This window comes from Lithobates pipiens, unplaced genomic scaffold (genome assembly GCF_037356315.1).
Source record: "Lithobates pipiens isolate NorthernLeopardFrog02 unplaced genomic scaffold, aLitPip1_a1.2 Scaffold_28, whole genome shotgun sequence".
Lineage (NCBI taxonomy): Eukaryota > Metazoa > Chordata > Amphibia > Anura > Ranidae > Lithobates > Lithobates pipiens.
Genome location: NW_027507789.1, coordinates 33042146 through 33055165, shown reverse-complemented (window position 1 = coordinate 33055165; position 13020 = coordinate 33042146). Strand labels below are relative to the sequence as shown.

Here is a 13020-nt window from a genome sequence, read left to right as displayed (position 1 = left end):
ACACCCATGGACATCCCCAGAGTGGGACCTCAGGTAATTATTGGGGGGGGGGGGGGGGGGGGGGCTGCTGCACACAGAAGGCTTTTTATTGTAATGCATAGAATGTATTAAGATAAATAAAAAAATAAAACCTTCTGCCTTTGCAATCCCTTTAAAGCTGAACTCCAGCCTTCCAATCCATCTTGCACAGTTGTACAGACTCCTCTCTAATGCTGAAATCGCTTACTCTGATTTCCCTGAGCTTCTCACAATGTGCATTAGAAGCTGCAGAAACTCAGATCAGAGCTTGCCTCATTTCCGGAGCTCTTTCTCTTCTGTCATTGGCCCAACCCTTTTATTCACTGGACTTCCATTCTTTCAACCGATGGGGCCTCAGCATTAAATGTAGTCATTACTTAGGGTGATGTGCATTTGAATGTGTGTCTGGAGGAGTGATCATCACTCTGCAGACTGCATCAACCTTTCAAGGAATTTAGACATTTGCGTAACTCTGCCCAAGAGCCAGCCAACTGCTTGCAGGGTTGAGGGCTCGTGAGAGGAGTACTTAGGCAGGGTCCTGTTAGGCTGGCCATAGGTGGATCGAATCTCTGCTCGTTCAGCGGGGACCAGCCGAGGTTTGATCCATTTATGGGCCGGCTGATTTTACCCAATTTGATCCATTGATCGATTTGAGTACAACCAGGCATCTCATATTTTTAGGATGAGATTATAGCCCCTAGCAGTAATCACTGTGTTCTCCCAGCTGAGACAGCTTCCCATGCCCCCCCTGCCCAACCTGTGGTCACAGGAAAATAAATTGCACAACCTATGGCCTATTTTATTTCTTGAGGAAGATGTGTGTATCTGCTCCTCTCATCAGCCATGAACTGCCTGCATTGCACAGAAAAGTGTAAAGATCCAGTGATGACATCACTGGGCCTGAAACGTCGGTTTCTTTTTGTTTGGGGTAATGTAAATGTGTACTATACTATACCATTATGTGACTTTTAATTATAGGTAAACCTTAAAGCGGGGTTCCACCCTAAAGTGGAACTTCTGCTCATTGGAACCCTCCCCCCCTCCGATGTCACAGTTGACACCTTTCAGGGGGGGTGCAGATACCTGTCTAAGATCGGTATTTGCACCCACTTCTGGGCATAGACTCCCACGGGAGTCTATGCTGTTTCCTGTCCCGCCGCGCTGTCTATTGGGACACACTCGGGTCCCAGAGACAGCACGGACCATTCTTATTGCGCATGCGCAGTAGGGAACCGGGAAGTGAAGCCGCAACACTTCACTTCCTGATTCCCTCAACGAGCATAGCGGCGGCAGCCGAGCGATCGATCGGTCTCGGCTGCCGACATTGCTGGATCCTGGGACAGGTGAGTGTTCATTTATTAAAAGTCAGCAGCTGTAGTAGCTGCTTGCTTTTAATATTTTTTTTGTAGGTGGAATCCCTCTTTAATAATGCAGGCTGATTCTTTTTCCAATAAATAATGTATACAGGTCACGAAATGTGAATCCATTGACCAGCAAAAAAAAAATCTGCAACAATTTTAGGGTTCAAAATGTTGCCACCAAGAACCTCATTTCTGTCCCCAACATCATTTGGTCACATGCTCTGTGCAGACAAGAAGACCAGACTGACTAATGCTTTTCTTTATCAGGAGTTATATGTCACAATGAAGCAATTCAAACTATGCATATAAAAAAAAAAAAATAGCAGCACACATTAAATTCAAAATCTTGACTTTTGCTAAAAAAAAAAAAAAAAAAAAAAAATTGGCTCCCATTTACCCCTTTCTGAGGCTGAATTCATACTGTGGAAAAACCTGGAAGCGGATTGGTTTCTATGCAGACCTGCACCAGATGTTGCACTCTCCAGTTTTAGTAAATCCACACCTGTGTAGGGTGACAGACATTTTACTGCATTGTAAAATGCCTGTCCACGCAAGGACATACAGAACACAATTGTTACCCGCGTGCCCCATTCCCACTGCAACTCAGCCTGGAGCTGCATTTTATTGCAGCGTGCCGAATCGCATGGCACTGTACAGCACATAAAGCTGTTGTACATTTCCATGAATGAAGTGCACGTTTTGTTTACTTCCTATAAGTTTGTACCCAAATAAAAAAAATAAAATAAAAAAAAGGAGGAGCCATGTGATGTGCTGACTCCCACGCCACACTGCCCCTTACCGCAGCCGGAAACGGATAACTGAAGGAGTGGTAAAGTACTCCTGCAGCTCGCCGCTCCTGTGCGAATCCATACATATGCAGATTGGATGAGGGTTTCCTTGCATCCAATTCGCATGACAGGCAAGTGTGACCGGCTCTAAATGGTAGACGGATCACATATGTCCACGGTCCGGATTGAAAGCGGGTCCTGTGCGTCTTTTGATCTGTTTCAGGTGTGAATTCAGGCTAAAATTCAGACCCAATTCGCACCTGAACCAGTGAGCAGGCACGCACCAGACCCCGGGCACACCCGCGGCAGGACGTGTGAGAACGGAGCCTTATGCCCTGTACAGACGGTCGGATTTTCCAATGGAAAATGTTTGATGTGAGCTTTTTTTCAGAAATTCCAACCGCGTGTAGGCTCCATCGGACATTTTCCATCGGAATTCCCTGGATCTCTGGATCTCAAATTTTCTGACAACAAAATCCGTCGTCTGAAATTCCGATCGTGTGTACACTATTCCGATGCAAAGTTCCACGCATGCTCGGACTCGAGCAGAGCCGCGTTCTTGGCGTTCGCAATTTCCGACCAACTTTGTGTGACCGTGTGTATGCAAGACAAGTTTGAGCCAACATCCGTGGGAAAAAAATCAGTCGGAATGTCCAATCGTGTGTAGTGGGCATTAGTGTTTCTTTTGGTCAAATCAGACCAAATAAGATTCGCCCATCAGATTGAAGACCAACAGAGTGACTTGGGAGGTAAAAGTGGTCTGGGGTCAAACAAACCTTTCCAGAAAAGTCAAGATTTAGATATAATTTCAGCTTCCAATATTTGTGGATTAATTGATAGTTTAAACTTGCTCTTTGCTTCGGCCCTTTCCACGTTCACATTAATTCGGCCAGAATTGTGAAATACTTTAGAGAAGAAACCAATTCATATTAGTATAGACCATAGCCTTGCCTCCACACCAAGTTTGGTGGCTGAAGTCCACCTCCATTTATATTTTCTAGATACAACACTATTTTTCTTCTTCCCTCCTTGAAGGTCAATCAATTTTTGCGTGCTCAACAAGATTTCAGTATGACACAGTGTGCGGGTTTATCTGAGAGCACAGGATGAAGAAAGACAGGCATGATCGAGTACTCTGGTCCTCCAACACCAACATATCTTTATCTGAAAGCAAACTAACATTTAACATGACAGCCTGTCTCCGTGGCGGTTCTGCGCTAAGGAGACACTTCACATTGTTTATATCGGGTGTAAATTAGGCTCGCTAACCCACACATTTATAAGACCTTTTGCAAAGCTCAGAATGTAAACCATTTTTGTGCTGGCAAACTTAATTAGTTGGATCTTATTTCCTACTAAGGACAGAATCTGAACATCTGATGTATATCAGTACAATATACAACCGAGTTTGTATATAAACAGGTTGACGCTGAGAAATAACTGGAAATTTAATCTGTTTTGAAGGCAAATTATTAGGAAAAAAAAAAAAAAAACACTGCTGGTTAGCAGACATGAATAAAGGAAGCACTGTTTTACCAACTATGTAAAAAAAGCTACTGATCAGATAAAGAAATACCCCTTCCTAGGGACCACACACGCTGCAATCTAGTCATATGAAATCATGCAATCATTTATCTAAGAATGCTACCATCATAAAAACACTGATCTTAATGAACTAGAATTTTTCAGTCCTTTTCCATTGTATGAACAATGCATTTAAAGGCTATTTTTCCCCCATCTTAAAGTAGAACTATCGAATATACTGGAGTATAGGCCGACCCGAATATAAGCCGAGGCACCTAATTTTACCACAAAAAACTGGGAAAACATATTGACTCGAGTATAAGCCTAGGGTGGGAAAATGCAGCAGATACTGGGTAAACCATGCCCATCTGCAGCATCACTGTGCCCATCTGCAGCCTCACTGTGCCCATCTGCAGCCTCACTGTGCCCATCTGCAGCCTCACTGTGCCCATCTGCAGCCGCACCTAAAACAGCGTGCGTCTCCCGCTGTGTCATATATTCAGCTCGGCCGTCCATTGATAGACGGAAACGCTAATACAGTTTCCCAGCATTGTATCCGTGTTCCTCTATCACGGACGAGGAGGAGGCGGGCTTTGTTACAATAGATGGCTGAACAGACTGCATGACACGGGGGGGGTTTGAATGGGCTGAAAAACTCGAGTATATACGGTAAGCCAAATTATGCTTTACCACCAATCCAGGAAGCTGCCATCTTGCCTCTGTTTGGTCTGCAGTTGCCATTGTTTCTGTGCATGTGATCAGCTATGATACCAGCTACTTGACCGTTCTGTTGAGAGCTAATGTATACATAACATATCATTTATGCAATATAAAGGAAAAAGACTGAACACTTTAAAAAAAAAAAAAAAGATTTACTTTCTACTATAAAAAATATCCAATGAAAAAAAAAAAAAAAAAAATCTAATTTCCTTATAAATGTAGGCCAAAATGTATTCTGCTCCACGTCTTTGGTAAAAAAAAAAAAAAATATAATAATAATCCCAATAAGTGTATATTTATTGATTTATGTGAAAGTTATAGAGTCTACAAACTATGGTATACACTAGAATGTTGATTTTTTAATTTTATTTTTTATACTAATAATGGCGGTTCTCAGCGACTTAGAATGGGACTGCAATAATGCAGCGGGCAATCTAACACTGACACTGTAGGAACTGGTTAACTGACATAACCACCAGTGACACTAATATAGTGAACAGTGCTAATACACGGTCACTGTACTAATGACACTGCTGGGAAGGGGTTAACATCGGAGTAATCAAGGGGTTAAGTGTGTGCCTAACAATGTGTAATTTGTGTAATGTGTGCTGCTCTTTACTAAAGAACGCTTTGTTTTGTCTGCTTTGCAGGGAGAAGAAACACAGAGATTGTTCCCTCTGTACAGAGCCCTTTTATGTTTGTCAACACAGGGCTCTGGAATGTGATTGGACACAACCGATCAGCAGGCCCGAGCCATGAATCTGGAACGGTGCGCTGGCAGGACGTCAGGAAAAGTCCTGGCAGCAGCTTCTTTGGAGCGGTGTGTTTACCGATCCTCCACCGCTGCTCCCCATTGAAATCAATGGGGCAGAGCGGCTATACCTTTCTCGGACGCTAGCAGGGGTTAAAAGCGCCCCGCTAGAGGCCGAAACGCGCTGTAAATCAGACGGTAAAACGCCGCTAAAAATAGCAGCGTTTTACCGCAGACACTATGGGCGGCGCAGCGTGAAAGGGGCCTTGCATGTAAACAAAAAGTGCTTGGTCTTCAAGTGATTAAGCAAGGTCATGTCTATTGAGGAAACCTCAGCTAGATGGTGGACTTCAGTTCTTCCTTAGCACAGCCAACACTACTTAGCTTTCACCTCATATAAACCAACTGATAAATGATACAGCCTCCAATTATGAATGGCAGGTCACAGTAAAGATTATACAGAACAGGCAACCCTTTACTACTGCACAGGTTAGCCCATAAGCTGTAACTGCGTTAAAAGCAAATGTAGATTTAGATAAGAAGTTGCACTGATAAGTAGTTGATTAGCGTTTGAACGGCATATAACAATACTTTAATCATGGCTCAGTCTGACGTTATACCACTTGGTTTACTCCTGACGTTCAGAAGTAGAGCACCGATGAGGCATTCCATATCAGTACATGCAACTAGCTCCACAGAACTTCATCTATAAGAGGAAAGCCTCTAAAGTTAGCAGTATGACTGATCTTTAAAGTCAAAGCATCTGAGCTTGTATATATGCAAAGGAAATAAGAGGTATGGCTCCCCCGAGAGAACTCTTTTCTGCTTTAACTTGGCTTTGGTAGCCTTTTAAAGCTTTGGATGAAATCTAGCACATTGACCTGACTTTCGTCTACTCTTTACTGGAAAATAATTTAATAAACTGGCTGATGCTGAGCAGATTTTTCTTGGAACATTTATTTCCTTATCAGGGTGAAAATGTCCTTGTATGGCCATGCGAAAAGATGCTCCCAAAAGATGTTATTGTGTGTCCTGACACAGCAACATATGAGAATACCCGGGGTTAAGGAGCATGGCTAGTGGCTCTTCTTCATGGTGCTGACAGTGATGTGAGAACATACCAGGAGAAGACCAGAAGTAGGATCCCGAGGGGAGTAGCTGCCTGGATAATCATCCTCTTCTTCTTGGACCTGCTGAAAACTGCGTTTCAATGATGCCTTCTCCTCGACCACTACAAAGTGAGATGAAGTTTATTAACATAAGTCAATTAAAAATATTTACATTAATATCTGAAATACTAACAGGAACATAAAACCCCTGGATTAAAGAATAATGACCAAATCCATTATTTAGTAATGGGGTTAAAGTGTAACTAAACCCAGGACCCTGCATTCACTATATCTGGTCTCCCGCAGTACACAGAACATGGACATTTTATTATTTTAGTAAATATAAACCAGGGATATGAAATTAGCGGACCTCCAGCTGTTGCAGAACTACAAGTCCCATGAGGCATAGCAAGACACTGACAGCCTTAAGCATGACACCCAGAGGCAGAGGCATGATGGAACTTGTAGTTTTGCAACAGCTGGAGGTCCGCTAATTGCATATCTCTGATATAAACCATAATTTCCTTTTCTCGTCAGCAGAATGTAGCAGACTTGTGACTTCTATCTTCTTGTAGGAGGAGTTTTCATTCTCCCCCAATTGTCCTATGAGGCTGCAGGACCCCTGACCCTCTATCTCAGTGATGGCGAACCTTGGCACTCCAGATGTTTTGGAACTACATTTCCCACGATGCTCAACTATACTGCAGAGTGCATGAGCATCATGGGAAATGTAGTTCCAATACATCTGGAGTGCCAAGGTTCGCCATCACTGCTCTATCTGGACAGTGCTGATAGGCCCTGTGCTGATCACATCCACTCTTCCCAGAAAGGGAACAACTCTCTAGCAATACACAACAAACTGAGCATGTGCAGAGTGCCCTCAAAGGCTCTGTACTATTAGGAGATGGATTAGGGACTGTGGAAAAAAAGGAGGATCAGAGAAGACAGGATGAAACGGCCATTTTAAACAATGCAGAGGATTAACCCCTTAGGTTGCACAGTGATTATAACAAGCAAGCTTTAAAGTTTACTGCATATACAGACAGATTTTACTGTTGTGGGTTTAGTAACACTTTCATTTATTAGGAGTTGAGGCTGTTCATTTAAAATGACCTTTCATGAACATACAATGAAAAATCCCAGCTTCTAGATCCTATAAGTTTGAGGTGCTTCCCATTAATTTCAATGGAGAGAAGCGTTCCCCCCCCCCCCCCCTTTTAGGAGGTGCACCGAAATTTCGGCGGCCGAAACATATCGGTCAAACGTTATGTTTTCGGCTTTCTGGCCGAAAGAAAAAAGGGTGTTGATAATGGCACTGAAAAGAGGATGGCCTGCCCCGGGTGCCACATATTGCGGGGTGTGTCATCCTGGTGGACCCCTGTGAAAGTCCTCCCGTCCCTCTCCTTGTGTGCGTCAGGCAGAGCGGCGGTCTCCCGCTGTGTTACGGAGCTTTAATCTGAAATGTTCGGCAGCCCCTGTAATAAAGTCCCGCCTCCTAGATCGGCTCCAGTGATCGATGGCACCCTGATCCAATGCCGGGAGATTGAATCAGTGTAACGTATATCATAGAAGCTGGTCTAGGAGGCGGGACTTTGTTACAAAGGCTGCCCGGCAATTCAAATCCAGCTCTGTGACACAGCGGGAGATCGCCGCCCTGTGTGATCAGGGCACTGGTGAGGCTGCGTTTCATGGGCACTGGTGAGGCTGCATTTCATGGGCACTGGTGAGGCTGCGTTTCATGGGCACTGGTGAGGCTGCGTTTCATGGGCACTGGTGAGGCTGCATTGATTTCTTGTATCATGCCTGCTGTCTCTGACCATCTCCTGTATCATGTCTGCTAGAGGTGCACCGAATGGAAATTTTGCTAATACTGTTAGCAATGTGTTTAAATTTAGGTAAGAGATTGCAGACATGAAGCAGGAGATGGTTACAGATTGAGGACACAATACAAGAGATGGTCCGAGAATGCATTTTTCTTAAACTTTTCATTCACTAAAAAGGTGCCAATAATGGTCGACAATAAAGTCATATTAATGTAAATTGATTGATAACTAAAAAGTCAAATATAATACAATTATATATAAAAATACATATATTTTTTAAAACTGTCATTTTCGATTTCGGCTAAGTACATCCTGCATTTTCGGAAACAAAATTACCTTTCGGTGCACTATTTTATTTTTTTTAGCTTCCCAAACATGTTTCAAAGATGCTTTTTTCACCGCAACGAATATGCACCGCCTCAGTGAGAAAACATTCATTGATTTTAAAGGGAAGCATTTTACTTCAACTTTTCAGGTGCTTTTGTTTAACAGAAAAGTGCTTGAATATATCCTATATAAGTTTACAACTTATAATGGGATCTGCCAGCACAGTGAAGATAACGCAGTGTTAGCGCAGCCAACTAGTCTCCTCAAAAACAAAAGAGAACCAAGTAGGATTTTTCAGTGCTGGGAGTATCAGAAAGGAATATTTAATAAGCAGCAATTATAAAAATTATTTGAAGTTAGACTGTACGAAAGAGAACATTTAACAACTATAAAGTAGACGTTATCCCAATTTGGTTACAAAAGTGGAAATGCATTTTAAGGTTCATAAAGTGAACCTATCTTAACTTTGAATACACAACCATTGCAGGGGAAATCGATATTAAAGCAAATCTGCACTGCATCTGAGCAGCACAAACCAAAAACACGATTTTGATGAGAAATCACTTTGAAAAACACCCCCTAACATTTCTGAGCGGTATCCATTTTGAATAAGAGCCTACTGAAGAAGTAGACTGCTAAAATTGATTTTGTACGTTTGCCCACTGACAAATATAAAAATTTAAATTATAGATTGATCATTTAACAGTGAGAGACAGAACAAAAAAAGCCAGAAAAACACATTTCAAAAAAGTTCTAAATTGATTTGCATTGTGAAATAAGTATTAGATCCCCTATCAATCATCAAGATTTCTGTCTCTCAGGTATCTTCTATACAGGTAATGAGCTGAGATTAGGAGCACTCTTTTAAAAGGGAGTGCTCCTAATCTCAGCTCGTTACCTGTATAAAAGGCACCTGTCCACAGAAGCAATCAGATTCCAATCTCTCCACCATGGCCAAGACCAAAGAGTCGAAGGATGTCGGGGACAAGATTGAAGACCTACACAAGGTTTGAATGGGCTACAAGACCATCGCCAAGGAGCTTGGTGAGAGGGTGACAACAGTTTGTGCATATTATCCGCAAATAGACAATCTCCTTCGGTCTGGGGCTCTATGCAAGGTTTCACATTGTGGAGTTTCAATGATCATGAGAACGGTGAGGAATCAGCACAGAACTACACAGGTCGTCAATGAACAATGATCTCAAGGCAGCTGGGACCATAGTCACCAAGAAAACAATTGGTAGCACACTACACCGTGAAGGACTGAAATCTTGCAGCAAGGTCCCCCTGCTCAATAAAGCACATGTAGAGGCCCGTCTGAAGTTAGCTATTGAACATCTGAATGATTCAGAGGTGAATTGGGTGAAAGTGTTGTGGTCAGATGAGACCAAAATGGAGCTCTTTGGAATCAACTCAACACGCAGTGTTTGGAGGAGGAATGCTGCCTATGGCCCCAAGAACACCATCCTCACCGTCAAACATGGAGGTGGAAACATTATGCTTTGGGTGTGTTTTTCTGCTAAAGGGACAGGACAACTTCACTGCATCAAAGGGACGATGGGCGGGGTCATGTACCATCAAAATCTTGGGTAAGAACCGCCTTCCAGATGGGCATTAATCAGGCTGCAGTGAGGAGCAATGCTGCAGATGGGCACTGATCAGGCTGCAGTGAGGAGCAATGCTGCAGATGGGCACTGATCAGGCTGCAGTGAGGAGCAATGCTGCAGATGGGCACTGATCAGGCTGCAGTGAGGAGCAATGCTGCAGATGGGCACTGATCAGGCTGCAGTGAGGAGCAATGCTGCAGATGGGCACTGATCAGGCTGCAGTGAGGAGCAATGCTGCAGATGGGCACTGATTATGCTGCAGTGAGGAGCAATGCTGCAGATGGGCACTAATTAGACTGCAGATGGGCACAGATCACAGATACGTTAACTTCACATTTATCAACATTAAACCTCCTTTGCCCTTAGTTGCCAAATTAGACATTGAGATTGGCTAGTACATTGGAGACATCCTGTAAGGACGTTATTCCACTGCATAGCCAGGTGTCATCTGCAGTGACAGAAATGGTACTTTTAATCCCAGACCCAATATCATTTATAAAGATATTAAAAAGTGAGAGTCCCAATATTGAACCTTGGGGTACACCACTGATAACCTTATATATGATTGAAAATGTGCTACAGCCAGGATCACCAGGTGGAAAGAAGCCTAAACGAATGCAGCCCCTCATTCAAGGACTGGTAAGCTGCAATATGTTACATTTTTATTTTCTGAGTTCGATGCAGTTGAATGAGTCAGTGGAGTGACTATTGATGCACTACTTCAACAGATACAACAAAACCCTATCAATAGTATATGTAACCAACCATAATGAAATAAACAAGATAAGTTCATTGTTAGGCTCTACATACCCTATCAAGTGTGTATGTAAATTTCAGCTTGAGCTATTGAGCTCTATAAAAACTGTGAAGTTAAGAACAGACGGATGTATACTACAAAAAGAGCCTAGAGCTACTTCACTTGCTGTCTGAAAATAGATAAGCACAATGCGTTAAAAAGCAATATTTTGCATTTGCCTGACACAAAGTCTATAAAAAATCCTCTGTACAAAGGATTTCAATGGGCTTCGTATGCATGGTTACATTTTTTTCTTTTGAGCATGGATCCACTTTGGAAAAGTTATCATTTCTGAATTTAGCAAATCCTATAAATAGTTCACTAACCGAATCAGAAAACCAGTAACTCGAAAGTAGGAGAGTATTGTAATTACTCCCTTGTACATCACGGAAGTGACAGAATTGCTAGGCTCCCTTTGTACCGTATTCAAATATTCTTATTGAAATCAGATGTGCTCTACAAGCAACGTCTCCGAAAGAGACATTTATGTATTCCAATTTACGCCGGCGAAGGCTTAATCTCTTCCAGCAGGGTTCTGTCAGGTTGTGCCCACAGGACAAAAAAAATAAATATATAAAATAATATAAATGTGCTCACTGACATGGTGTGTATAAAAGCAGCGAGTCACGGGTTAGTCATGCATTGTGTTCCCTGCAGTTATTTTATAGCTGCTTTAATTAGCAGGCTCATCGTACAGGTAGGCCTCTGTGATGGAGCACGCGCGGGCCTCGTCCTGCTGTTTGTATAGAAGGCCAAACAGCACCAGGATGCTTTTAGAGTTGTATATTGTTCTGCCCTCCTAATGACAGGTGCAGAATGACTGCTGACTAGATTAATGGGGTCTGCAACTCCTTCTGCATGCCAAATAAGCTTTGACGTGGAAAGAAAAAAAAAAAAAAAAGACTCCTCAAGAAGTCATTTGTACAATTATTTTTGCTAACTTTACAGTTTTCTGTTTCCATTTCCATTTATGTAGTCTAAGATTTTTGTTCTGCAATATCCTATCCATGGCTTTTATTTCATCCTAGATTTATAAAGACACGCTGGTAAGTTAATTGGCTTCTAAATTGGCCCTAGTATATGAATGTGACTTAGGGACCTTAGATTGTAAGCTCCTTGAGGGTAGGAACCGATGTGAATTTACAATGTATATGTAAAGCGCTGCATAAATTGACAGCGCTATACAAGTACCTTAATGTGGAGTTGCACCCCAAAAAAAAAAAAAAATGTATTAATGTGCTTAAAAAACAAAAAACATTTGGAGAAAAAAATTTTTTTGGGCTCAACTCTAAATGGCTGTTGCTATGGGGTCCCTCGTAGTCTGCCTCCTTCAGCGCCTGGGCCCCTGACGTCACTTCCCTAGGCGCAGGGAGATGGACCCCCCCCCCCTCTTGTCAATAATCTGGGACACGTCACAGGTCCCAGATGATTGCGCAGCCAATCACGGTGCGGCTTGCGCATGCACAGTGGGCGCCCACAGTTAAAATGCTGGCGTCGCCGAGCGGAGGGGGAGACGAGCAGGGCTTCGATCCTCCCTGGACCCTGGGACAGGTAAGTGTCTGATTATTAAAAGTCAGCAGCTGCAGTATTTATAGGTGCTGAGATTTAATTTTTATTTATTTTTTTTAAGTGGGAAACACCGCTTTAAATAATAATAAAAGGAGGCCTGTATATAGTTTCCAGGAGTCCCAGCAGCGGTGAGTCAGATGAAACCCCCCCCCCCCCCTCCGTTAACATCGGTGCGGTTTGACGTGCCAAATCGCAGCATATTACCGGCAATGGCACTCTCCCAAAATCGGTGCAACGCCGGCTTTGCAGCACCGCACAGATTTCCAAAAGTAGTTTCTGCCCTACTTTTGGCGACTTCAGGGGTGATTGCAATAGACACCTGTGCCTGAACCAGCACAGATGTCTTTCAAATTACCTCTGAACTTGCACTGAAATGCGGGTTTGAAATGAACTCGCGTGATTTCAATCCCGAGTTCAGTGTAAACGTACCCCAATAGGGGCATGGAGGACACTGCTGCAATAGAGTCACAGGGAGAGATTCAGTCGCAATAGAGTAGAAGATCTCAGGGACCAATAGGATAACTATATTGGGCTTCAGCAGACAAATCTGAAAATTCTGAAAATAGGTCTGCAGTGGATCGCTTTTCAGGTGGTGTCTGACAGGTGGCTAGGAGGCGATATGTCAGG

At 43.0% G+C, this 13020-nt stretch overlaps 1 protein-coding gene across 1 annotated transcript in view; it reads right to left on the bottom strand.

The window, feature by feature from the left end:
* Positions 1-13020, bottom strand: part of RPRD1B (regulation of nuclear pre-mRNA domain containing 1B) — a 140346-nt gene that overhangs the window by 32476 nt on the left and 94850 nt on the right. The window contains exon 5 of the mRNA XM_077459046.1: positions 6284-6393. Coding sequence (XP_077315172.1) covers positions 6284-6393 — 110 coding nt within the window. The remainder of the gene's footprint in view (positions 1-6283; positions 6394-13020) is intronic.